Here is a 24,583-nt window from a genome sequence, read left to right on the forward strand (position 1 = left end):
CAATGGCATCTAATAATATGATCACAATCTAAATGGAAGTGTACATTTCTACCGTGAAGCAAAGGAGTACTGACTGCTCCTTGGTCATAGAAACATAATGGTGAAACACTTTTTAAAATATTCAGAGAGAAAGATTTAAAGTGACTACCTACTGTTTGAGAATAGAATTGGGAGGGATGAAATAGAATTAGAATAAAATAGAATTGGGAGGGATGAACCCCTCTTTAATGGTCTCACATGCAGAGCACACAGCACACAGTGACATGTGTTCTCTGCTTTTAACCCATCCTAGTACCAGGAGTCTAGTACTAGGAGCAGTGGGCAGCTATTGTACAGCGCCCGGGGAGCAATGGGAGTGAGGGGGGAAGGGGGTTGTCCGGTGCCTTGCTCAAGGGCACCGCGGCAGGGCAGGAGGTGAACTGTGACCTCTCCAAGTAGCAGTCCACACTCCATATTTAGGTCTGGTCGGGGACATGAACCGGTGATCCTACGGCTCACAGTCCAAGCCCCTACTGACTGAGCCACTGCCGGTCAGAGGATGTTAATCAGTGTATCTGTCCAATGCTTCCTTCCTTCCCACACATGTCAAGAAAAATATTTTAAGAAGGCTCTAAATAGGTAAGGCAGAAAAAGTAGCTAGCTTAGGTAATAATGTGGCTACAATGCTAGCAGCAGGAGAAACCATGATTCCTAAATATTACTTATTTTGTTCTATCAATGATGTTAGGTACAGTGTTAGTATGGGTTTTGATTATTTATTTTTTATTCCAATGTTCCAAACTTTCTGCTGCAGCCGTTTTGGTTCCCCATGCTTGGGTGTGTGCTGGATTAATTTCTCGTTTTTATGACACTTTAATCAACATACTTATCAGGGAAGCAATTTCTAAAATGTGCTTTTTCTTACGCTAAAAACAACAAATAAGAACAGTTACTTTCCCCAGTATAACCAGCGCCTGTACGACATATTGAAAGAAGAGAGACCAATAAGCAGACTCCATAATCAGCAACAGGTCTATCGGAGACAGAAGGGGTCAGAATACAGACAGGGAAATGCAGCAACACCTGACAAACTGAACGTTATACATAGAGATTAATGAAGGGGTGAGCAGCTGCGGGGCGGTCATGTGACCATCAGGTGATCAGTGACAGCAGCTAGTGGGCAGGTGAGGAGTCTGACACCACACACGGACGGAGGAGGAAGAGGCAGATGTCGCCATGACAGCACCGCCATCTGTACACCATGAGAGCACATGTGCAGCCTCCACCTGTAGATCTGATAACGATGAGGCTTGTCACATTTAAGAAAAAAAACGACAGATGCTGCGACTTCCCTTTATGTATGTACACGTTTTATCATCTTCCACACTCTGTATGTGCCTTATCCTCATTTATATTCCACTCAATAACCTGGAGATTTCTCTTGTGCAGCAGTGCATTTATTTGCTTCCCTTAACAGTGTCTCAGGCTGCTCATTTGCTAGAAATGCTCGGAAACTCCTAGCTCACCAGAGGTCCCACTGCAAAAATACCATAAGTGAACTTTCTCAGCATCATTTTAAAATCAATACTAATTCCAATAATACACACACATCTGCAGTTGCATCAGACCGGGACCTCGCTGGAAATGAAAAAGACCAAAACAGATAAACAGAAATCCCAAAGCAATCCAATCATAATTTCCAGGAAGCCTCAGTTCCATTATTGGGAGGCCTGTACATTGTGGATGAGTCAGCACTTCCCGGGGTTATTTCTCATAAGGCTCACTACGAGCGTTAGGAACCTCGTAAATATCCCAGCTGCACAGCCAGAACAACACAAGGCTCGCTTCGCTGCACAAAACATTAATGCAGATTCTTACCCATCAGGGATTCTGCACAGATTTTAATCAGTGTGCCATTTGTGGAAAAGGTTTCTTTTGCTAAATCATATCTGGAGGACGAGGACGCCTCGCAGGTAAAGAGCACGCTGACACGGGGTGTTATCATCACCGGGGCAACACATCTAATGCCCAGCAGTTCACTTCTGCATGGCCTTTAGAAAATTAGATATGTCTTGTCCTGACCCCATAACAATTCCTTCCATGTCCCCACCTCAATAAGGAATGGTGAGAGAGGTGAGCCCCAGACTAAACTCCCATACAGATTAAGTCAACGAGGGCAAAGTGCAGGAAGAGGATTGAATAGAATACATACCAAAGTGCATGCTGGTTAAATCCCTTGATGGAGGGACATTTAAGGCAAAATGACAAAAGCTTTTTATCAGTGGAAGCTTAAAGAGAATCCATTACTAAGGGATAAATGTCTTTATTTCTTGATGTCCATATAGAGCTGTGAATTCAACTGCGTCACGTGTTTAAGTCTGTTCCAGGGGTATATGAGAACCTATGTGGGATGATGACGGAATTGCAGGCACACACACACACACACACAGGCGTGCACACATGCACATTTCTCTCACACACGATGCCAATTATTGACTTGACATGTTGGAATCTGTCCATGGTGCTGAAATGACTCGCTGCTCGCTTGAGGATTAACTCTTTCCTGCTGGCTGCATGGGAACTAAAATCCCCTAAATCATGTTTTCACACTTTTAGACCTGCTTATTAGAACTCGATAACACATATATAGACACCATAGTTTCTGTTTGCACTATGCAGATACACTAGGGTCAGTCCTGAGGCTTATTTATTAAAATATTACAATCATAACAGCATTAAAATAGAACCATAAGGAATAAACATATACAATGCAGATCAGTTTGTACTTTTAGGTCACTGTATTTAGTATATAATGAAATAAGTCACTTGTAAATAAATCACTGTTGTTTACATAATTTCCGCTTTAAGTCCCAATATGCTTTCTACATTATTGGAATTAATGATTTTCCATCAGCAGTTGTTCGAGGCCGCTCAAATTGCAAGTGTGTGTGTGTTTGTGTGTGTGTGTGTGTGTGTGTGTGTGTGTGTGTGTGTGTGTGTGTGTGTGTGATTAGAGATTCGATTGCGTCACGGGATAGGCAGCCGGGACAGATGACTGGCGCAGATGTAGTGAAGTCAGCAAAAACAAAACCGGAAATCAGAGTTTTCGGTTTTCAAAATAGAAGCATTGCTTAACGTCAAGGGGTTAAATAAACTATTTGATTTGACTAATTAGTTTCTCCTCTCTGGTTAATGGCTCAGGGTAAAAAACGTGCCTTTTCAAAATAGGTATTAGAAGTGTATAACTTTGGATTATATGACACTTGAGAGCCAATTACATTTAGAAACATGTATGTACTTGTTTAATTACATATGATATACAATGTCTGGGACTCCTACATGGCAGTTGGTCTGATGGACTATTACACACAATAGTAAGACTTAAGAGGTTAACATTAACAGATTCAATGGTAACCTAGCAAACATTGCAACCAAACTAGGAATATTAATGTGAAACAACTTTATTTGATTAAATTAGATGTGATCTCAACAGAATTATTTTGCAATTAAGACGTTTATGTGATTAAATGCTTATTCAGATTCCAAATGTATGTAATTAGAAATATTGCTTTATTGCAATTTGGACGAGATACTCAGGATACGGGTGTTGTTTTCCTGACTAAATAAGAAATTGTGGAAAAAATGAGATATTTACCTTATGTATCCGATTTGTAAGGAAGCTGTTAAATGAGACGATGTGTGCGTAAAGATGTTATTGTGAAAGTGAAACGATGTGTGCGTAAAGATGTTATTGTGAAAGCCCTGACCGGAAGTCCGTGAGTTAATGTTGTCCAACTTGCCTCTCCTGGCTCAGATAGCGATCAGCAGTTGACTCTGGCAGGACAGCCGAGCCTGAACGCTCTTCAGGCGGGGATGTGCCGTTTCGTCGTGACGTCTCCAAAGGTGCCAGTTTGACATATTCAAGGAAAAAGATGCATAAATGTTCCAGGAAATAATTGCATGTTTAGCGTGAAAGCTCCAAGTTTCAGACCTGTTCTTGTGCGCCAGTCAAAGCTCTCCTGCAGGAAATGTTCGCACAACTCCAGATTGTGAGGGACAGGAGCACCGACAGTGAAGCGGCAGGATGAGACCCGGGGGAGAGGAACAACACTCGGACATCACGTTACCGTTTGTGCCGGCGGCGTGATTTACAGTTTTCCACCATGGAGGAGAAGTTCAACAGACTCATCTTCATCCCCATCGCGGCGGTGCTCTTCTTAATGATCGGCTACCAGTATGTGTGCCCGGCGGACAGCAACACCTGCTACTTCAGAAGTGACGACAAGGGGCTCTTCCAGCGGTACTCCTCCGGGTTTGAGTTAGTTTACACGGAGCCGGAGGCGGACGAGGACCTTCCCTCCAAAATAACATCCAAATTTAACTTCACGGAGCGGAACCTGGACAGGCACGTCGATTTCAAAATCCGAGGGGATGATGTGATGGTGTTCCTGCACATCCAGAAGACCGGCGGCACCACGTTTGGGCGGCACCTGGTGAAGAACATCCAGCTGGAGCAGCCCTGCGACTGCATGCCCGGCCAGAGGAAATGCACCTGTCACCGGCCCGGGAGAGCAGATTCCTGGCTCTTCTCCCGGTTCTCCACGGGCTGGAGCTGCGGGCTGCACGCGGACTGGACCGAGCTCACGAGCTGCGTGCCCACCGTGATGAACAAGAGGGACAAGAAGAGTGTCCAGAAGAACAAAAGGTGAGGCTGGGACACAGGACAGGTGCACTCACTCATTATAATCCAGTCAAGTCACTTATTTCACTCATCAGGGCATTCACTCATTAATTAATTTACTAACTCAGTTATTCATTCACTCATTCACTTACGAAACACATAAGGCCATTCACTCATTCATTCACTTGCTCCCTCCATTATCCACACACTTTTACGTTTTTGTAGGTTTACGCACAGACCCATGTTCTTAATGATGAGTGTTGAATAAGATGTAGAAGTGAACTGACGCAGAATCCTTAGAGTAATTGAAACGATTAGTTGATTAATTGATTAATCAAATGACCGGACGACAGTTTTCATAATGGATTGTTAGTCATGTATAGAGCAAAAAACAAGAGGCACTAAGTCAAAGGTCTCTTCAACACTCATTTCTCCCTGGCTTCTAATTGCTTACATGTTCTGATTGGCATGTAATGCAGCACATTATAGAACTGCAGTTTTAACACGTTCACCACACGGTCTGTCAACACCAGCAGCCGTCTCCTGAGGCACACTCAGAATCAGACAGGCCCTTCCTCCACCGAAGGTCCGTTTCAATTTCCTGTAATTACAGCCGTCATACAGCTAAGCTTAAGGGAGTAAATCACTTAAGAAGGGCAGGGTCCTCTGGGGTGTTCCGTGTTCGTGTTGAAGCCAATTTGGCGGTGTTGGTTCAGAGAGCAAATCTCCATATGTTCCAGTGAGCGGTAAAGGGAGCGCCTTTCGAGAACCCTTCCAACCCATTAGCCTTCCTCCGTGGCAGCCATCACACTTCATTTAATGCTTTTAAATAGTTTTGAAGAGACGCCGCGGAGTGAGTCAACAACACTTGTCAGCTCAATATAATAGTAAGTGCAAAATCATCAGGCATTAACATTGGAAGTTGCTGGCTGATTGCGGACGCCGTTTTTTCTTTCAAATCTAGGCAGTAATTTCCCGCTTCTAACGGTTGATTTTATCATTAAGGGAGGTGTTTAATGGAGGGTCAAGTTTCCACTCAGAGCCGGTGAGTGGTGAATTAGACAGACTTTGCTGTGGTTTATCACAGCAGCAGACAATATAATATGATACTACACGGAGTACTCAGTGAGAATGCAATACTTTATCGATCCGAAAGCAAAATACTCATTCTCTGTGCTTCCACAGGGAGGTCAGAGGTCACCGCAGCCCCTGAGCTGCTTAACAGATTCAGCGTCTTGCTCAAGGACACGTTTGTATCTGCTGTGTATTGATTACAGGGATAATTCCTGGTTGATTTTCTTTCCACACTGAAAATACCAAGCAACCATCCGTTCTTTAAATAGATGATTAAATGAAGTCGTTTCAGATAAATGCTTCTGACTACAGAGTACACAGAGCTTGCGTCTGTTTTTCTGCTAGCGCATTTCACTGCTCAGCCTAATACCAAATGTAATCTGATCTATTCCCTAAATTCACTCTGCTTCTGTAGATTGGAGAATTTCAGCCTTTTTAGTGTTTTTAGAAGTTAAAAGAGATTAGTCCTTTTCCAATGCAACTATAATTCCCATTGCTTCTACCTGAGGTCCAATGACGTAGTAGTAGGCTGAACCGATTTCATGTACTTTACAAAGCACTCAAAATGTTTTCCTTAGGCTGATTGCTAAACACAATCCAACTTAGTGAAGGCATGTTTTGAACTATGAATCTCGTCTTATACAAGTCACATATAGCAATGGGGATGCAGACAGTGAAGGATCAAACATCCTGGGAATGGATGACGCCCACACCTATCTGAAGGCTACATCCTACAGAGTCTTATCTCAGACCATACACTGGTTTATTCAACTCCTGAGCACAACATCCAGCATTTCTACATATCCATACCAATAAGTACATTTACTTAAATACAGAAGTACAATCCTGAGAATCTCCATTGTCTGTTTCTTTATACTTCAACCTCATTATACACTAAATCCAAATGAATCTCGCCAATTAAAGGGTTTTTGGGCATCATAAAGACTGTATTTCTCCAGTTTAGTTATTTCACTTCAAACTATGAAGAACAATGGGGCATTGACATTTCAGTTTTTTTAGTCAAGGTTACATTCACTTCATCGCTTCACGCAGATGTGATGTTATGTTGGCCACCAGAACTGGACCCACCAAAAAGAATATTGTAACCATCTCTCGGGACCCAAACATCTGGCCTCCCTCCTTGTCAGTGTATCCATACAATATTTATTTGACATGTAAAGATGAATATTTGACTCTTTTAATGCATGTTGTCCTGCTGGTCCACTCTGTATACAGAAGCATCTGTCTGCTTCTGAGCACTCCATAGTCACCTTGAAATCACCTCTCTCCTACACACCAGCAGATTCATAAACTACAGATTATAAATATATATATATATAACCACCTATAATGGCCCTTTTACATATCCTAGGCCGCTGTTCATGTATAAGGATAACTATATTCACTACCAAGGTTTGTTGTTCCTTTCCTTTGAATGTTCCGTCCTGTCTAACATGTGCTGCACTAACTTGCATCTCTCCTAATGTCTGGCAATTTCCCTCCAGATACTCAAACTTCAGTGAATAACACATTCAAGTAGTATCTGATAGGTGCGCCACTGGTCCGAGGCTCCTGTGGGGCTTTGCTCGCAGCACGAGGCTACAGCATTCACATCGCAGCAGGATACACAACTGCCATACGGGCCTGACGTCAAACCTACTCCAATTTCCGGACGGCCCTGTTCGCCCTCGGACTCACAGTCAGAGAGTGTAACCTTATTACTGACCTCATTATTTCAGATTAGAGCGAAGAATACAGTCTGGCCAACAGAAAGATCTGCCTGAGTCTAATAAGCCCGGTTCTTTCTGGTCACAGTTAAGGTGGTTTTAGCCGTTAATTTGGCAAAATCACCCTATTACTGGTGACGATAATGAAATTAAAATATGCAAAAATATGCTGACAAGGTTAAGTAGTCACACAGGGATGGTGACAAAGATGATTTTATCACATAGCAGTATTCAAGATATTCTGTCTTTGCTCAAGCTAAACCGTTTTCCACTGAGATTCGTACTACTATATATGGGAGAAACATCTAAATTGCACGTTTTGACATTAATCTCCCCTTGCAGTCACAGTGAGTCAGTTTAAATCCTCACCCAAAGAGAGCTATACGCAGAGATTTCAGAGAGGAATGAATGTATGTTATTCTGAAAATGTCCTACGTCTGATGCAGTGTCTCTTAAACGCTTTAGGCGTAATACTGCCCTTTAACTGTCAGCGTTGCTTTTGACTGTAATGTCAATCTTGAAGCTTACACCTCAAGTGCATTCAAGCTGCTGACAGCCAAGCATTGTTGTAAAAACTCAATGTGACAAGAACGCTGAATGACACAAGCTATTCAACCTTCAGTCGCCCGAAGTCATATAAAACGGATCCCAGTGGATCTGTGATGCCTTAAAGTAAGACTATTAAAGCGTTTAGGGAAAGAAATAGCACATTCCTCTAGAAATGAAAAGTTATAAGCAGTGAAAAGTATCCTTGCTCAAGGTGAACACTACTCTATGACACTGTGATACCGTTAGCTTAATGCCAAACAAAGCATTTAGGATTATCCCATAATTACTTGTCAAAAGTTAGACCTTGTTCAAGGAAACGAAAAGAGGCAGATGTCCTCAAATTGGTGACTTGGATTCCGTACATTTGAGCAGAATCTTCATTTCACTGCAGCTCTGATTCGTCACTCCTCGTGGGTGGGAAGGTATGTACAGTACCTGACATCAGAGTTTTATTTTTGGCAGGGGTGAATGTACAGGTCTTTCCCTATGCTGCAGCCTGATGCTGTGAGGCAGATATAAAGCATTAATGTCTCTTCAGTGAGCATTTAGTCACCTTCCTGTATGTCCTTACACAACACTGGCTTAGCGCTCTGAATGATGCAAAAGCAATGATATCAAATGTTAGCTAATGAGGTGTGTCACTGTATGTGTCTTCACACTAAAAACAACATATCCTCACAATCCTGTCAATGACGTCTGGCCTAGTTAAGATACATAGAACATTTATTGGCATATTGTTATTTATACCACAGTCTAGAGTGCCAATATCATGGGTAATGTGACGTTGTAATGTGACGTTTGTCTAACAGCAAAAAGGTGATGTATTTGCCTTGTCTTTTGGTGTATAGTTTTAATTTAGTTGAATCTAAAGATAAATAATACAATATATTGATAGCCTTACATTTCCGGATATTATCTAATTCCTTTTCTTTCCTGATTTTTTACTTTGAGCTTACACATCCTGACACACATTTACACACTGCATTACATTTTCCTTTTTCTTCTTTTAGATTCAATTATAATGAATTTCAGTTATAACACCCTCTTTTTGGTACATTTTTAGCATTGGACACACTTTGTTGTCAGCATGTTGGTGGCGTCCTGCTGTGTTCATGTGGCATCTTAAGATACGAGAGATCTTTGATGTGTAGAAGTAATTGAAACACTCATATTCCAAATCTGCATTTAAACCTAAACCATGAATAAATAACATAGCCTAGCTGTGCAGTCTATTGCATTATAAGGATTTTCTAAAACCTTGTTCTGCAAGCACTGGTGGATGTTGATGTTCTGTTTACAGCTTGTGTTGACACACTTATACAGTTAGTGAAGTCTTGTGGGAACATTTCCAAACATCCTGCTGGTAATTACCACGGTTCCTATGTGAAAACATTTTGTACTTGGCAGCAAACAACCAACGATTTGTGTCAAAAATACACACCTTTAGTTTAACACCACAGGCTAAATGCCCTACTTGTTTTAGTTAAGATACCCAGATTTAGCCAGCAGCTAATAGTACATGTGAGAAGCCAAAGATTCCACCATTATTTAGTTAATCCTGTATTCCACTATACGGTTTAAACATTACATGACATGTTACTTGTTAGACGCTTTTATCCAAAGCGACTTACATACTCAATACTGTGGGCAATCCCCACAGGAGCAACTTGGGGTGAAGTGTCTCAGGGACACAACGACATGCTGACTGCAGTGGGGTTTGAACCTGTGCTCCCCTGATCCGAACACCAACGCACTATTCCGCAGTTTTTTGTCAACTTGACATTCGATTTTTTTTAATATATGCTTTCTTACTTCTCCACTATTTATGCCTTTATAATGACATGCATGCATCTCTTAAGTATGCAAACACTTCTTGTGATTCTGATCTAAGTATTAACATTTCTTTCATAATTTCAGATACAATCTCATAATCTGGGAATGTTAAAATGACAGTGAAAGAATACAAATACATATCTAATCATTAAAAAGGGAAAACAATTCTGTATCCAAATGTTATTATTTAAAAAACTAGATAAGGATATTCAATCATGATAAAGCATGTTTTCTGGTAATTCAATTATAGTGACAAATAAAAAGTAAAAATGTGTGAATTAAAGTTTTTTTTTTGTTATTTTATTTAGTCATTAATTAAATAATACAGGCCTAGCGTCTAATATAAAAATCTAAAATATCACAAGTAAACAGCAAGTAAATTGCATATTATATTTTGTATAGCAGCAACACAAACAAAAGGCCGTATCACCTGTTAGACACGTGCTGCTGCCAATGGCTGAGCTGCATAAAGCTCAATACTTTGTACTATTGTAAAGTGATATAATGGATCAATTGACTGCATGTTGTTTCTGTCAAGTCAACCCCCTTCATGACAGAGAGCAGCATGTCGTATTCTTGTGGGGAATGTGAGATATTCAGAGGATATTGGTAATCTCCACACTCCTTAGGGGGATTAGGGACAGTCGAAGACTACCGTTATTATACGGGGGAGGAGGAAGAGGGAGATTAATCCAGAAGTCCGGATTTATTCAGAGACCTGTCGACTGGATTGAAGATTTCTTTTTACGAAAGACTGCGTTTGTTACGATAGAGAGAGAGAGAGAGAGAGAGAAAAAAAGTATCACATGGAGAAACGCTGTGCTAGAAGCATCGTTATGTGCTATCCATCAAACTGCCTCATGGCTTCTGTAATGGGACTTTCTGTAGGATAAGTCATCATGGATCAGATCCAACAAAGTTCTTATCTCTTTCATATGATCTATGTGCGCCTTATATAATGTATATGGGATATACAGTAGCATGCTGTACCTTGCTACTAATTCACAGTGAAGGACACATGCTGTAAATCACTCACCACTTTCAAAGACTCAATGCCAACATGCTGCAAGAAATCATACGTGAATCAAACCTTCACATATTGCTTAAAAGTGAAAAGACTGCCTTTCAGAAATTCCTCAGTTGTTTGTGTGGGTAGATGTGACCTTTGCAGAGTTCAGTCTTCCATTTATCCTTTCCATAACTACATGGACCTAGAAGACTGGCTGACACCTCACAAAGCTGCAAAGATTAAGATGTCAAGGAAAGGTTAAGGCTAAGACGGTAAAGCTACTAAAGCTGCACACGGCAGGCTGTTGGATGAACACCACGATGTTGTGGGTGTGCTTCAAACTAACTGGAAAAACACCTGAAACGCAGCACGTTGGAACTTAAAGATGGAAGAATCTGCCCTGAGAAGAAGAGTCTGTATTCAACGATGATTGATTGTATTTGTTTAAATGTATGTTTCCTCCTATAGTCTATCACCTAGTTTTCAGTAGAACCACATCTTCACACCCTCGCTGCCCGGACACCTCCTCCTTCTGGTTCTCGGTTCCCTTGTCTGCACACCAGCATCCCTGGGGCTTTTCCTTGATCGCCTAAAATAGCATCTCATATCTGCAACCAATAAAGATCACAGTGCAGTCTCCTAGCTCATCATTTCTCTCCTTACTCTCTGTAAAATCACCTGATAGATAACGCCGCTCAGACGGTTTTCCCTTTAACTGGTTTTATGTTGTTTGACATTAACTAGGAATGTCACGAGAACCATGCCAAAAAACGGAATAAGTGATAGGGATGGGTGATCAAATAAATCAAATATCACAATATTTCTGATAAAATACTTTGATACTGCGATGAAATGTAGGATTGACTATTGCTTCTTTCACAAAATATTTACACACTACAATATTTGATAAGTAATCGTCAATACAGATATAATGACGAAAGCCGGTAAAGAGCAACAAGTCTTATATGTTCCCCCTATAATGGCCCATTAATATAAAATCATGACACGTTTAACCTACTGTCAAACGATTATAAAAAAACGCATGTTGAAGGGTTAGGGTTACATTGCTAACCTTCTGATATTCCTACTGATGACTAATCATTTGAAAGGGAGTGTCCTCTCCTGTGTTGTGTGATAGTGATCCCGCTGAGATGGGGATGATATCATTCTCCCTGTAATTGGCAAACAGACATTAAATGAGTACAAGAAAGAGAATCAGAAGAGTGAAATGGATCCCGCTTGACCTCTTGTGTTCTGGAGACTGATATGATGAGACTCCTCTGTCTGAGCAGCTTCACTCCCTCATCAGTCCAACATCATTTAACATGCAGACCTGCTGTTACTCAATCTGTGCCATGCTTCCTTCCTCTGCTCTGTCTAATAGCTCTTCCCATTTGTTACTCTGCAGTTGTATTCACGTTGAAAACTGAACCAGGATCACATTTCATCTGCTTAGCCAAATGCAGCGTTATCCACAAAATCCTTCCTGGAGATGTGCATTGTCCATAATCTAAATTAAAGTTTGGAAAAAGACATTAATTAGGCATTTAAAAGTCAAATCCTAAACCAATCTGCTGTTTACTTAACCCTGATTTAATTGACAGTGGCCTTATAAGCAAACAACCCCTCAGCTGTTATCAGATTAATCCCGATTAGTGTTTAGAAAGTGACATCACAACCACCTTTTACCGACTGGGCCTCATCCACCAACTAGTGCAAAAAGCTCAGAGGAACAAGCACACATCCTGAAATCTCAACACGAAAGAATAATAATAATATTTACTCAAGAAAATTGGTTTTCAGAACCTTTCACAAGTTCCTAATAAATCCCATTATTTCATGATAAGGTGATATGACCAAGATGCCAGCAATGACTTTAAAAGAGGTTTCATTTTTACAGTGTTTTACCTGGGTGCTTATTATCTTCTGTTGGATGTGTGAAGCAGGTATTATCACTAGCAGAGGAGCATTTAAAAGTGATTTATTTCCCCCCAGACCGTAATTGTCTGTTAAAAGCAATGGTTAAGGAATCCCTTACTGACACTAACACCTTTCAAATGGATCCGCTCCAACTGTGCGTTATCAACACCCCGACTTGGTGTGAAATCGATGTGCAGCCCTGTGCTTGTTCTCAAACCGGCGTCTTATAGAAACAGCTTCTAAAGTGATACTTCATTGACGGCGCTATTGGAGCAGTGTGAGGGAAACGCATCAACTAAAAGCAACATGATGTATTTTCACTTTGAAAGAAGATGAAATAAACAAGATTGTTGTCGATCCAGACGCTTTTTGTAGGGGCAGCATAAATAGTTTTGTCCTTGATGGTAGTGAGTGAATTAACAAGGCAGATATTGATCTTTCGCTGGGAGTTTCCTCTCTAGCATCTGATGGTGATTTAGAGAGTGAGAGAGAGACAATTGGCGAGTGCGAGAGGGCGATCAATAGTGTTTTCAGGTTTGCCGTATGGAGAAAGGTGACAGGCAGCGAGAAGGGCATGAACAATACGCCGTATTGATCAGAGGCATAAGCTGATTTCACTTTAGGAACAAATACACATGATACCACACAATGGCTGCTGTGGGTCGGCCATGATTATGCCATCATGTGTTGATCATAAATCAACTAATAGGTTATGATGGGTACGAAAGAGTTAGCTCCACCTTTACCAGCTGTCAAATACAAATAAAGTACATTTTATAATTATAATCCAGTGATATAATATATATTATTCTGAAAATGGCCATGCTGCACAATTCATTTTAAATTAGGGTACTTTAAATATAGTTGGATGCTAATGAAGGTGTACTTTTATTTAAGTAAAGATTTCCGTTTACAATATCCTGCATAAGGAATCCTCAGACATTTACGTATCAAGAATAATTATTCTTGACCTTCATAATCTGACCCTGCCTGTGTCCCTGACACGAGTAAGGAGAGAGCTTTGACATTTGCTGCTCTTTGTCAGTAGGTCACGATGAAAGCACAGACGGGGTTTCATGGACACTTATTGATCGGGCTGTCTCGCGGTTAGCTGTACAGATAGATGATAGGCACAGAGGAGGAAGAGCCTGAGCTGTTTTCCAGGAAGTACAACAAAGGCCGCTTTGTGAGGCACTTGTGTGTGTCCATCCATCTCCTGCTGTCCGCTCAACCCGCTGAAAATGGCGGGGTAATTCACTTAGCCTCACTGTGGACGGCCATTATCTGTGGGTGGTGTGTCTGTCTGCGGGGGGGGGGGGGGGGGGGGGGGGGTTCTGCCATGATATCATCATGGCACTCACTTAAGTATAAATCACAGCAGAGTGATGTCTGCCGTCTGGCGATAATTGCTAAATTGCGGACCTTTAAAGGCCCTGCACTCTTTGCTAATACGACTTCTCTCTGTGATAATCACATTTTCCACTTTAGCAGTCAACTCAAAACAATCACGGCAGTACAGAATGTGAAAGTTCCATATTTAACATCCAATTTACAGCACATTAAGAACGAAAGGACCCATAATTTTTTTTTCGTAGAAACGACACCTTTCCTAAGCATAGTTGGATAAAAACCATTCATGTATAAAATTAAATCATTAAGTCCTTTCCTGTAGTGTGTTATATAGGTTCAATATTATTAAACAGTAAATATATTATATTTTTCAAGAGGCTAAGGTTAAATAAGGGTACATCGTCTTAAATGACTTGCACTATTTCATATAATTAAGTGGAAAGGAAGGGTGTTACAGAGTCATTGGTATCAGTTTGTAATTACTAAACTGCTAAATACAATCTTTTGTTTCTGTTTTAAGAAATATACAAACTAAATAAAGTAGTATTATCAAGTAGTAAATCAAAGGGACACTGATCCCTCTGGATGTAGTTTCTACAAGAGCAGCATCGCTATGAAACGCCCTTGAATCTGAATTCTTTATAAAGCTGTTGAATGAACGCTTCAAGGAAATAAATTGCAGCCTTGAGGAATGAAATAAATAAAATGTCGGCTTTTTATTTGTGCTTTATATTTGGTTGCTGTCTCTGACATCCTAAGGTCACAGCACGCAAGATGAACATTTTCAATTTCCCTTTTATCGATGTTTTCGTTTTGAAAAACTTTTAGAAAATAGCTGGAATTCTCCCTGCGCTGACTCCTGACTCTGAATTCTATAGATAAGAGCGGAGAGTTGTATTGGCTGGTTGAAAGGTTTTCGCGCAGCAATTTCTGAAGCGTCTTTCGTGGCAGATCAGAACGATGCAGAAGCACGAAAGGTGCTGGAGACGAAAAAAACTCATTACCAGAGGAAGCGGGAGCAAATTGGTGTGACAAAGACAAACGTAATTGCACATATGCACGATGTTAAATGCTATAGCTGCTAGGTCTGCAATGCTTTCTATTTCATTATCCTCTAACACCCTCAGACGCACTCAATGATGCTTTTCATTTACACCCAAATCACACTCTCTGTACACCTCATACTTCCAGCTCTGTGGTATTTTTTCAGTTCATATCTTCTTCTTTAACAGCAGCAGGATATGAGAAATGTGATTTATAGTTTCATCCTCCTCCACTTAGTTGAAAATGTGGCTCAGACAGTTTCTTCAACCTCTGTACTGTAATTCAGTTTAAGATGTTGTTCTGGAAAGGAAGGTTGAGGCTATTTTCCTGAAATAAAGTTCACATCGTCCATGCAAAGGATAACAGTTCATTTTTATTCTATGCTCAGCTAACCGCCTCTTGGCAATAGCTTAATAATAAGCAAACAGACCATAGATTGTATCAAAGAAGTGGACATAGTCACCGTGATTTCCCCCATTTCTTTGTTTACTACAGTTTTCAAGCCTCAAGTTTTACTGTTTTGGACGTGGCCATCTTGTTCTTTTGGTATTATTTCAAGAACTACGAGAGGGGGGCGCAACTGAACGAAGAATGAGACATTTTTGGGCAACCAAAACATTTAACTTTAATTTCAACACACTGTGGAAGTGTTCAGGTTGTCATATGACAACACCCATACTGAGGAGGACACTGGTAGCGACCTGTCAATCATAATTTTTTTTTTTATTTAACCTTTATTTAATAATAATGTAACACCCTTAGCATACCCTGCTCTAAATGGGAACATCATTTACTAACCTCATGCTGTATCGAACAAGAATTGAATCTAGAGATTGAGAACATAAGAAATGCTAAGAAAATGTTTACAAAGATAATAAATCAAGTAAGAAGTAGGGTCATTTTCTCCTAGACTTTTAGAGAAAATGCAGGTTTAAGGCCATTTCCCAATGGCTTGACTTTTCAGATCTGAAGGTTGTGACACGAGAGTTGTATCACCCTTTAATAACTTTCAGAAAAAAAAAAGAATCCCTATATATATATATTCCTAACGTACATTATCGCCATTTTATCGTACAATTGTTTTTGTCTCTGCAGGAATTTCTACTACATCACGATGCTACGCGACCCCGTGTCACGCTACCTCAGTGAGTGGAAGCACGTGCAGCGCGGGGCCACTTGGAAAACCGCCCTCCATATGTGTGACGGCCGCTCCCCCACCGAGGACGAGCTCCCCGCCTGCTACAGCGGGGACGACTGGACCGGCGTGCCCCTGATCGACTTCATGAGCTGCCCTTCGAACCTGGCCAACAACCGGCAGGTCCGCATGCTGGCCGACCTCAGCCTGGTGGGCTGCTACAACATGTCGTCGGTGAGCGAGCTGGAGCGAGGCCTGGTGCTGCTCGCCAGCGCCAAAGCCAACCTGCTCAACATGGCTTTCTTCGGCCTGACGGAGTTCCAGCGCAAGACGCAGTACCTGTTCGAGCGGACGTTCGGCCTGCGCTTCATCCGGGCCTTCACGCAGATCAACAGCACACGGGCCGCCAGCGTGGGCATCAGCGAGAAGGTGCGGTGGCGCATCGAGGGGCTGAACGCTCTGGACGTGGAGCTCTACGAGTACGCCAAGGAGCTGTTCCTGCGGCGCTACCAGTACAGCCGGCAGAAGCAGCACCAGGAGGAGCGGCTGAGGAGGTGGCAGGAGAGGCAGCAGAGGCAGCGGCTGCACAGGACCTATCTGTCCGAGCTGTGGAGACTGGGAGGAGGAGGAGGGGAGGAGGAAGAGGAGCAGATGAAAGGGCTGGAGGAGGTAGCTACCACCGAGGACTACAGCAGCCAGGTGGTGAGGTGGTGAGGAGGTGAGGAGGACACATGGGCGGCTGTTTGATTCATCGTGCTTTACTCTCCTCCCCAGAATCTGCCAAATCCTCCTGCCCTCATAGCTCTTTGTTGGACTGCCGAACGGTGTCTTAATATTTATGATGGATGTACCGTATTTGTCATGGCAACATAAACATTTTGTATTTTCTTTTTTTCTATGGCTACTTTTGGGACTGGAGATGTGAATTGTGTTTATTTATTCATTAGCAATTGCTTCTAATGGTCTCAAAGTGGTGAAAACGTTTCTTAAAGTTCGCTAACAATTAGAAAACAAAATGGCTGACTTGAAGGATCCTCTGTGTAACGTGTGTGATCTAGTGTGTTGATCAGTGAAATTCTGTAGTTACTCTGTTGTGTTTGGCTTCATAAGAATATCAAAGCACAATCTTGGCAATAGTCTTTGGTGTGGTTTTTTTTCTTGGACTGCTGCAGTATACAGAAATCGCAGGAAAGGTGTTCAATGAAAATAATGCAGTACAGTCATGTACATTTGACTCTCTCTGGTACGCATGTGTACATGAACGTGTTCCACCTTGCTTCTTTTTCACAGCATGTTCTCACCATAAAAATCTGAAATCTCCGTGCAGTGTGCCAACTTCTTCCATATCCACGCACGTACAGACACACTGACGCACATCGAGGGGAGCTGTCAGAGCGGGATTCAGCACTCCTACATCACAGGGAGAGAGCATCAGTATTTCCACCATTAGGGCATTGATCACAGGCTCTTGCTTCTAAATTGATCGTTTAAAGTTCAATTGGCCATGACTGGCACAGCAGAAAATAGAAGAAACCAATTGGCTCCCTACTCTTCATAATCTCACAAACATACAGCACTGCGCTCCATTTGCAACCCGCGAGAAAAAACAATCCCTTTCAACACATTTATGCAGAAAGGAAATGTTAGGTGCTGGAATGATTTATATTAATATTGTGTTTCTGGAAAATTGCGTCTGTAATAAGCACTTCCCCAACGCTCCGTGCAGACGTTTTTTGTTCGTGAGATGGAAAATAAATATGAGGAGGAGATCAGTCAGGAGGCAGGGAAGGAAATGACTATGTCCACAGACCAAAATAGCCACTCCATCCCCAGCCGCAGTCTCCATTCTACTCGCACAGCATGTAACAGAGAAAGATTAGAATTATATAAGCCTGTGATAATGATGTTGCATGTGTACTGAAGCGCACATAAACGGGAAAAACACCTTAAAAAGTTCACATTAATGCCATTTGATATAAAAAGTTTGATATTTGCACAGCTTGCTAATTGTTTTGTGATATGAACCATAAAGCAGGATTTGACATATGGCTTCCAAGATACAGACAAATAGCTTCTTTATCTACGGATGTCTCTCTGTTGACAGGGGGAATTTGTTCCGGGAGGTTTGAGTTCGATGATCACAAACAGATTTGAGTCTTGGTAGTAAAACATTTTAGATACCAACCTTGTGGTCCTGACGCATGCGTAAAGTGGATAGATCGACAAATTACGCGCACCTCGATTAAAAAACAGATAGGCAGTGAAAAGTAAGTACATTTACACACACTCATTTACAATAAGTGTGTGTTTGTTACAATTTAGATATTTTTTCAATATTATCACAGTTTTGTATCTTTCCTCTTTCTTTTGTTTAAAGTAAAATATGAATTTTTCATATATTTAAAAAAAATCTTTCCAACTAAATCTGGAAAGTATTATTTGAAAACCTTTTCCACTATATTTTGACAGGATTCTTTGAATTGTTATTTTTTAATGGTTGCATTTGTTCTTAAAGTGGCAGAAGGTAGAAATGTAAGGACTGTAAATGTTTTTGCTGATCTCTCTTTGCTGTTGTTTTTCTTCTGCCGTGCTGTGAAGTACTACCCCCCATATGATTTGTCATCATCATGACATCTTCACCCGCCTTTTAGCTGCATTTATCCTTCTTAGTGTAAAATGAATAGGTTATGACCCTGCAACATGGCTTCCTCTGTGTCTCCCTCGTGTCCTTTTTATAGAACTCTGTACTTTAACCTTAATTGTTAGGTAATGTGGAAAGGGTAGGACCCAAATGCAGACTACAAAAAGGGTAAAGGTCTATAAACACAAAAGAGCTTTATTACAAAAGCTGATGACAAAAAACATGACTTGAAACAAAACGAAAGCAAAAGGAAAAAACATTTACCGAAAGACTGACCGTGACTGACATGGAGGGAGACAGGAAAAACCAACAATGAACAGACAAGGCACACAGGGGAAGACAAGACTAAATACACAGAAGGGTAATCACAAGACAAGACACAGCTGGGGTAAGGGAGGCAGAAACACAAGGGCAACAGGTGAACACAATCAGACAATCAGACACACCAGGGAAACTAACGACAGGAAGGCAAACACAGGAAGAAGGAACAGAGAAGACACAAGGAGGAAAATATTTCAATACAAAGGTGGAAAATGAAAACATAAATACAAAACCGTAACATTAATGCTTCGCTTTGACCTGTAATTACGGTATTGTGCTAACATGCATCGTCGTTATTCCATGCACAAGAACCCCTTTTAAGTAAATACTGTCCAATAAAAGATGAGATAAAATAAAAATTCATATAAACACTTGTTTTAAGTTAAGTGCCAGTATATTGATTGTACAAGCTGTCCTGGTGGTGTTGCAGCTCATTCATGGTACATTCTGGGTGTTTCTCAATCGCGAGTAAAGCTGCTTCAGAGCCACTATTTCAAGCATACTACGTCATCGAGTGCCGCCAAAGTACTGTTCCAATCTCCAGTATACTTGGAAATCTACCGAGCCCGGCGTACTCCGTTTGGAGAAATATCGAGTCTGCACATGAGTAGACTTCGCGGTCTTAAAATCCCCACAATGCTTTGCGCACGGACCAATTTCCCCAAATCTGTGGCGGAAGATGTAAGGCGGGGCCTCTCGTATGACGCACACCTGCACACTTGCTAGCGTGTTCCACACTTCGTTTTCCGAATGCCAGGAAGTATTCTTGACTCGCTTCTGAAGCAAGATGCTCGGCAGACATGTGCTACCAAGCAAGCGTACTCGCGATTGAGAAACACCCTCTCTTTCCAGGTGACCATCTTCCTGCACTTCCTGTGGGTGGGGCCCCTCCAGGCCGCGGTGGTGGTGGGGCTGCTGTGGGCGGAGATCGGTCCGTCATGCTTGGCAGGCATTGTGGTGTTCATGATCAAGTGAGCACCAAACATCATGATGATGTTTGGAAGACTCTTTTCTAAATTCAGGTAACACACACCCTCACATAATCCAGATATTCCATACAAGCTGATAGCGTTGCAAATGTACAGATTTACCTTACACATTTTAACTGAGCAGAGGTCTCTACTCAAACAACACACAAGCAACACAAGTATCAAGCACACCTTTGAAAGTCATATGTTATAAGGCTATTGTTAAGTGTTAATACATTTGGTGCTGTGTACTGTACATGTGATGGAAACTTCTGAAGCAATGGAGACGAGACTCAGAGAGACACGAGGAGAGCAGGAACTGTGATGGTAAACACTGATGGTTTATTTGGAGCTTCGGCTGGAGAATTCATAAGACATGTGCTGTGCCACGAGTTGACACAGCGGTTGCCAAACCAATTCTGAAGATCTCTACCCCAGACCTATTTATTTAGCTAGTTCTGAGAGAAGAAACAACATTGTGCATGACAAGATAAAACCATCACACGTCTATCAGCTGACGCCAACAGGCAGGAACAGGGAGACAAAACACTGAGAGCACAGCAGCCCAAGGTTACAAGACTGTGCTCCAGTGAGGGCAGTCCAAACTGATAAACTGGGTCAAAGTTATGGGCCTAGGAAAATATTTCCTCAACAATACATATGGTCAAGTAATAAATAATATAAAATAACCTGGTTTCTCACTGCACTGAAGTCCCAATTATCAGACGTGACATAACTTTACTTTAAGTAGCTCTAAGTGGAAGAACCTTGTAACCTTGTAACCAGTAATGTTCAAAATAGGATCCAATGTAGCTTTCCCATAGAAGCTCCTTTTAAAAGTTGTCCCCATTGTTTTTTAATAAACAATTTCTGCAGTATTCATCAAACTTACATTTCCTTTTTCTTCTGTTCTCACTGACGACAGGATCCGCGGTGGGGTCTGGGATCAGGATCATCGAGGTGTACGTCTGGGAGAAATCCTTTGCTGGTAAAAACATGAAAGGCATTCTTGTTGAATTGAAGAGATTTGAGAAGTGAGCCAAGGACTACAAACCAAAACCTACAGCATAAAAAAGGACAGCTTCTAGGGCCCGCTACATACCTACATAACCATGATTTTAGTTTGGATTCACACTTAATGTTACAGTTGGTATATTAACTTTAACAAATGTGGTCCAGATTTACACAAGTACTGGTAGATTAAGGTCATGTAATCATCCACTAGTTACAGTTTGAATTAACATCTTAAGAACTGTGCTTTTATTGTGAAGGATCTACTGATGTTGGCTCTGCTTTTTGTCTATATGCAAGCTTCACTGTCTGCATTGAGTCTCTGCTCTTTAAATATTTGGTTATTAATTGCATAAACTATTTTTTAACCACACCTCAAATGCTCCTTGCATTTAGATGGCATGTGTTCCTGCAAATATATGCAGCAGCACACTTCTTAAGTGTGACCGTTGTTTCACTTTGTTGCCTACTATGCATCACATGCAACTTTTTGCCATTATTATTATAATTAAAGGTAGGGTAGGTAAGTTTGAGAAACCGGCTCGAGATACACTTTTTGTTATATTCCATGGAATGCTCTTAACATCCCGATAGCAATGAATATCTTAAGTGCTTTGACAAAAAATCCATAAAAATATTTCATCTGTGGAAGCCGTAGTACTGTAAAAAGCACGACCAATCATTTGAGCCGGCCCGGCTAAAATAACTGGATGGCCTACCTGCCTGTCAGCCTTCCATCTGTGCACAAACTTATCTCGTGCCCTCATTGGTCATGTGCGCGTTCGTGTGTGTTGGAGGAGGGGCTCTATAGAGTGGCGAAGTCACGCCCACCTACTTCCGGGTAATGGGACCTTATTTCGGAAAAATTATGCATTGAAGTCAATGGGGAGAGAAAACTTATCTTTCGATCCCGTTTGAATTGTGCCATGAATTACACATATGATGTTTGTCAATCTTAAAAAATAATTTCCATGTCAAAAAAGTCACAGTTTGTCGTAAAACTGTTGAAATATAAGACTATGAAAAATACGTAACTAGAAAGACTACAAATCCCAGAGTCGCGTAAGTGATGTCACAATTGTTTTCCTCCACCATTCAGATACCTAAGATCAGCGCAATATAGATATAATCTATCTATATGGCGCTGGCTAAGATAAGATAACTTTAACAAGATGCCTGTGTGCTTAGTACCAGGTTGTTATTATACCAGCAATGGGTCTTGCTCGTTCTTTTGCTTCCCGTCTGATGAAAGGACCAGGAGTGGCTTGATCAAGTTAGCTACCTAGCTAGTAGCTAGCACGTTAGTTAGCATTACAGCCTTGTCATTTTTATTAGCCTTAACATGAAGTAACATTAAGTAACCCAAAATGTTAAACAGTAAGAGTAGTAGTCATATTTCGTGAACCCTTTGAATAGTACTGTCACCGGTGTGATCATTCTATAATACACCATTTAAGCCCGGGGGAGAAATGCTAACGCTAACGTTAGCATCGGCGATCTTCTCTACTTCATGCTATCTGCACAAATGGTTGACATTAAACATTAAAACGACCAGGCAGTTCAGAGAGAATCAAAGGAAGGCAGGCAGGCAGCTTTGCATGACATTCTTCAGGACGTGTTTCATTGTGGTGATAGTGAGGATAGTCAATCGTTTTGTTGACAAGACAGTAGTGACGGCCATCTTGGTGACGTGTGTTGTTGACCAGAGACGTAGTTCATTGAGCGTTTCACACAAACAAATGTGTTACTTCACAGTTTTACGACACATTTTTTTTTTTTTTTACTTGCAAAATTATCTTTTAAATTGACAAACATCATATGTGTAATTCGTGGCACAATTCAAACGGGATCGAAAGATAATCTTTCTCTCTCCATTGACTTCAATACATAATTTTTCCGAAATAAGGTCCCATGGAGGTCCACCGGAAGGGGAGGGACTTCGCCACTCTATAAGGAAGTGGCAGATTTTCTCCGGTTGTGTATTTTCAAATTCTAGCGATCTCGAGCCGGTTTCTCAAACTTACCTACCCCACCTTTAATATTATTATGTCAATATGATCCCTCAAGGATTTTTTTACAAGCTTTGTATTTTATGCTGCTCAAAAACTGTGTTAAAATAGGCCAAAAGACTGCTGCTTTATTTTATTCTCTATGCCTCATTTAAGCCCTAAAAACCTGCATTTGGAAATAAAATGACCGTGCAATAAAGTTCAAGAGGTGATTGTTTGTATTACATTATTTTTCACTCTTCAGCGTACTAAGATAAGCCTACTAAGAACATTGTAATGCATACTTGCTCGTTGTAAGCTTTAGGGTTATGAGTTCATAGTATGTCGAAAATGTGAGATAAACTGTTAGCTATTTTAAAAATCAGCATTCATATATAGCCTATAAATAAATGTTTACAATAAATATAAAGTAAACTAGGTGAGAATAAGACTATGACAACAATTATTTGCCATGGATAGCCCAACTTTAGCAGGCTCAATTCAATGTTAACAAACTAAACATGAAGATGGTTTATTCTGCCATGGCCCCCCCCACAGGATGGTATGACCTGTAGACGCCCCGCCCCCTGCTGGCCAGAGACGCTACATAGGCAAGGTCAGCTGACTGATACGGATGACGCAATGGCAACAGCTCACAACAACTTCGCCAGCTCACGAGATGCACACGGAAGAGTGACTGGAGGGAATAAACAGCGATAACTAGAGTTTCCTGTGATTGAAAAGGTCAGTCAATGGCCAAACGTCCACACAAACTTAACAAATAAGCAAACAAACACATAAGCGAACAAATAAGCAAACAAACAAACACGTCCCCGCTGTGTTAGCTTACAGCTATGCTAACGCCGCTACAGTTGCTACAGTCCGGCCGAATAAACAAACCGCTCATTGTCAAATTCACCCGAGTCATGGTCACTTCGAAATAATAAAATACCATGACATTTCATACTTTTTTTTTAATGGACTGTGTGATATTTTCGCTACTGTAGTTGTCAGTGGATGAGCACTTCCGGTTTACAGGCTCTGATAATGTACACACATCACTTCATACATGATTCTCTACATTTTCTCTAGCTTAAACATGGTTTTTCGAGGTATTTAATCCATTTGTGTTGTATGTTTAGCAGCAGATATACTCTGTCTGCAGTGGTGTTAGGGTGCAGTTTTAATTCATAGGCGCATTGCCTATCTTGTAGCTATGATGTGTGTGTATAGCTCCACCTGGTGGTCACTAACTGCACATGCTATAAGTCTTATCTGATATTTTCATTCTATAGTCAGTACGTACTATTCTGACTTCCAGGGGCCTCATTTATAACGCCTTGCGTAGGATTG

General features: G+C 41.2%; 1 protein-coding gene across 1 annotated transcript; it reads left to right on the top strand.

Moving 5' to 3' along the window:
• Positions 1–3,590: 3,590 nt before the first annotated feature.
• On the top strand, positions 3,591–17,621 carry LOC117498981 (heparan-sulfate 6-O-sulfotransferase 3-B-like). Its single transcript, XM_034151203.1, has 2 exons — positions 3,591–4,684; positions 16,262–17,621. The coding sequence occupies exons 1-2, from the start codon at positions 4,143–4,145 to the stop codon at positions 17,013–17,015; spliced, it is 1,296 nt and encodes a 431-aa protein (XP_034007094.1). The 5' UTR covers positions 3,591–4,142; the 3' UTR covers positions 17,016–17,621.
• Positions 17,622–24,583: the final 6,962 nt, after the last annotated feature.

The sequence above is a fragment of the Trematomus bernacchii genome, unplaced genomic scaffold (assembly GCF_902827165.1).
Source record: "Trematomus bernacchii unplaced genomic scaffold, fTreBer1.1, whole genome shotgun sequence".
NCBI classification, from domain to species: domain Eukaryota; kingdom Metazoa; phylum Chordata; class Actinopteri; order Perciformes; family Nototheniidae; genus Trematomus; species Trematomus bernacchii.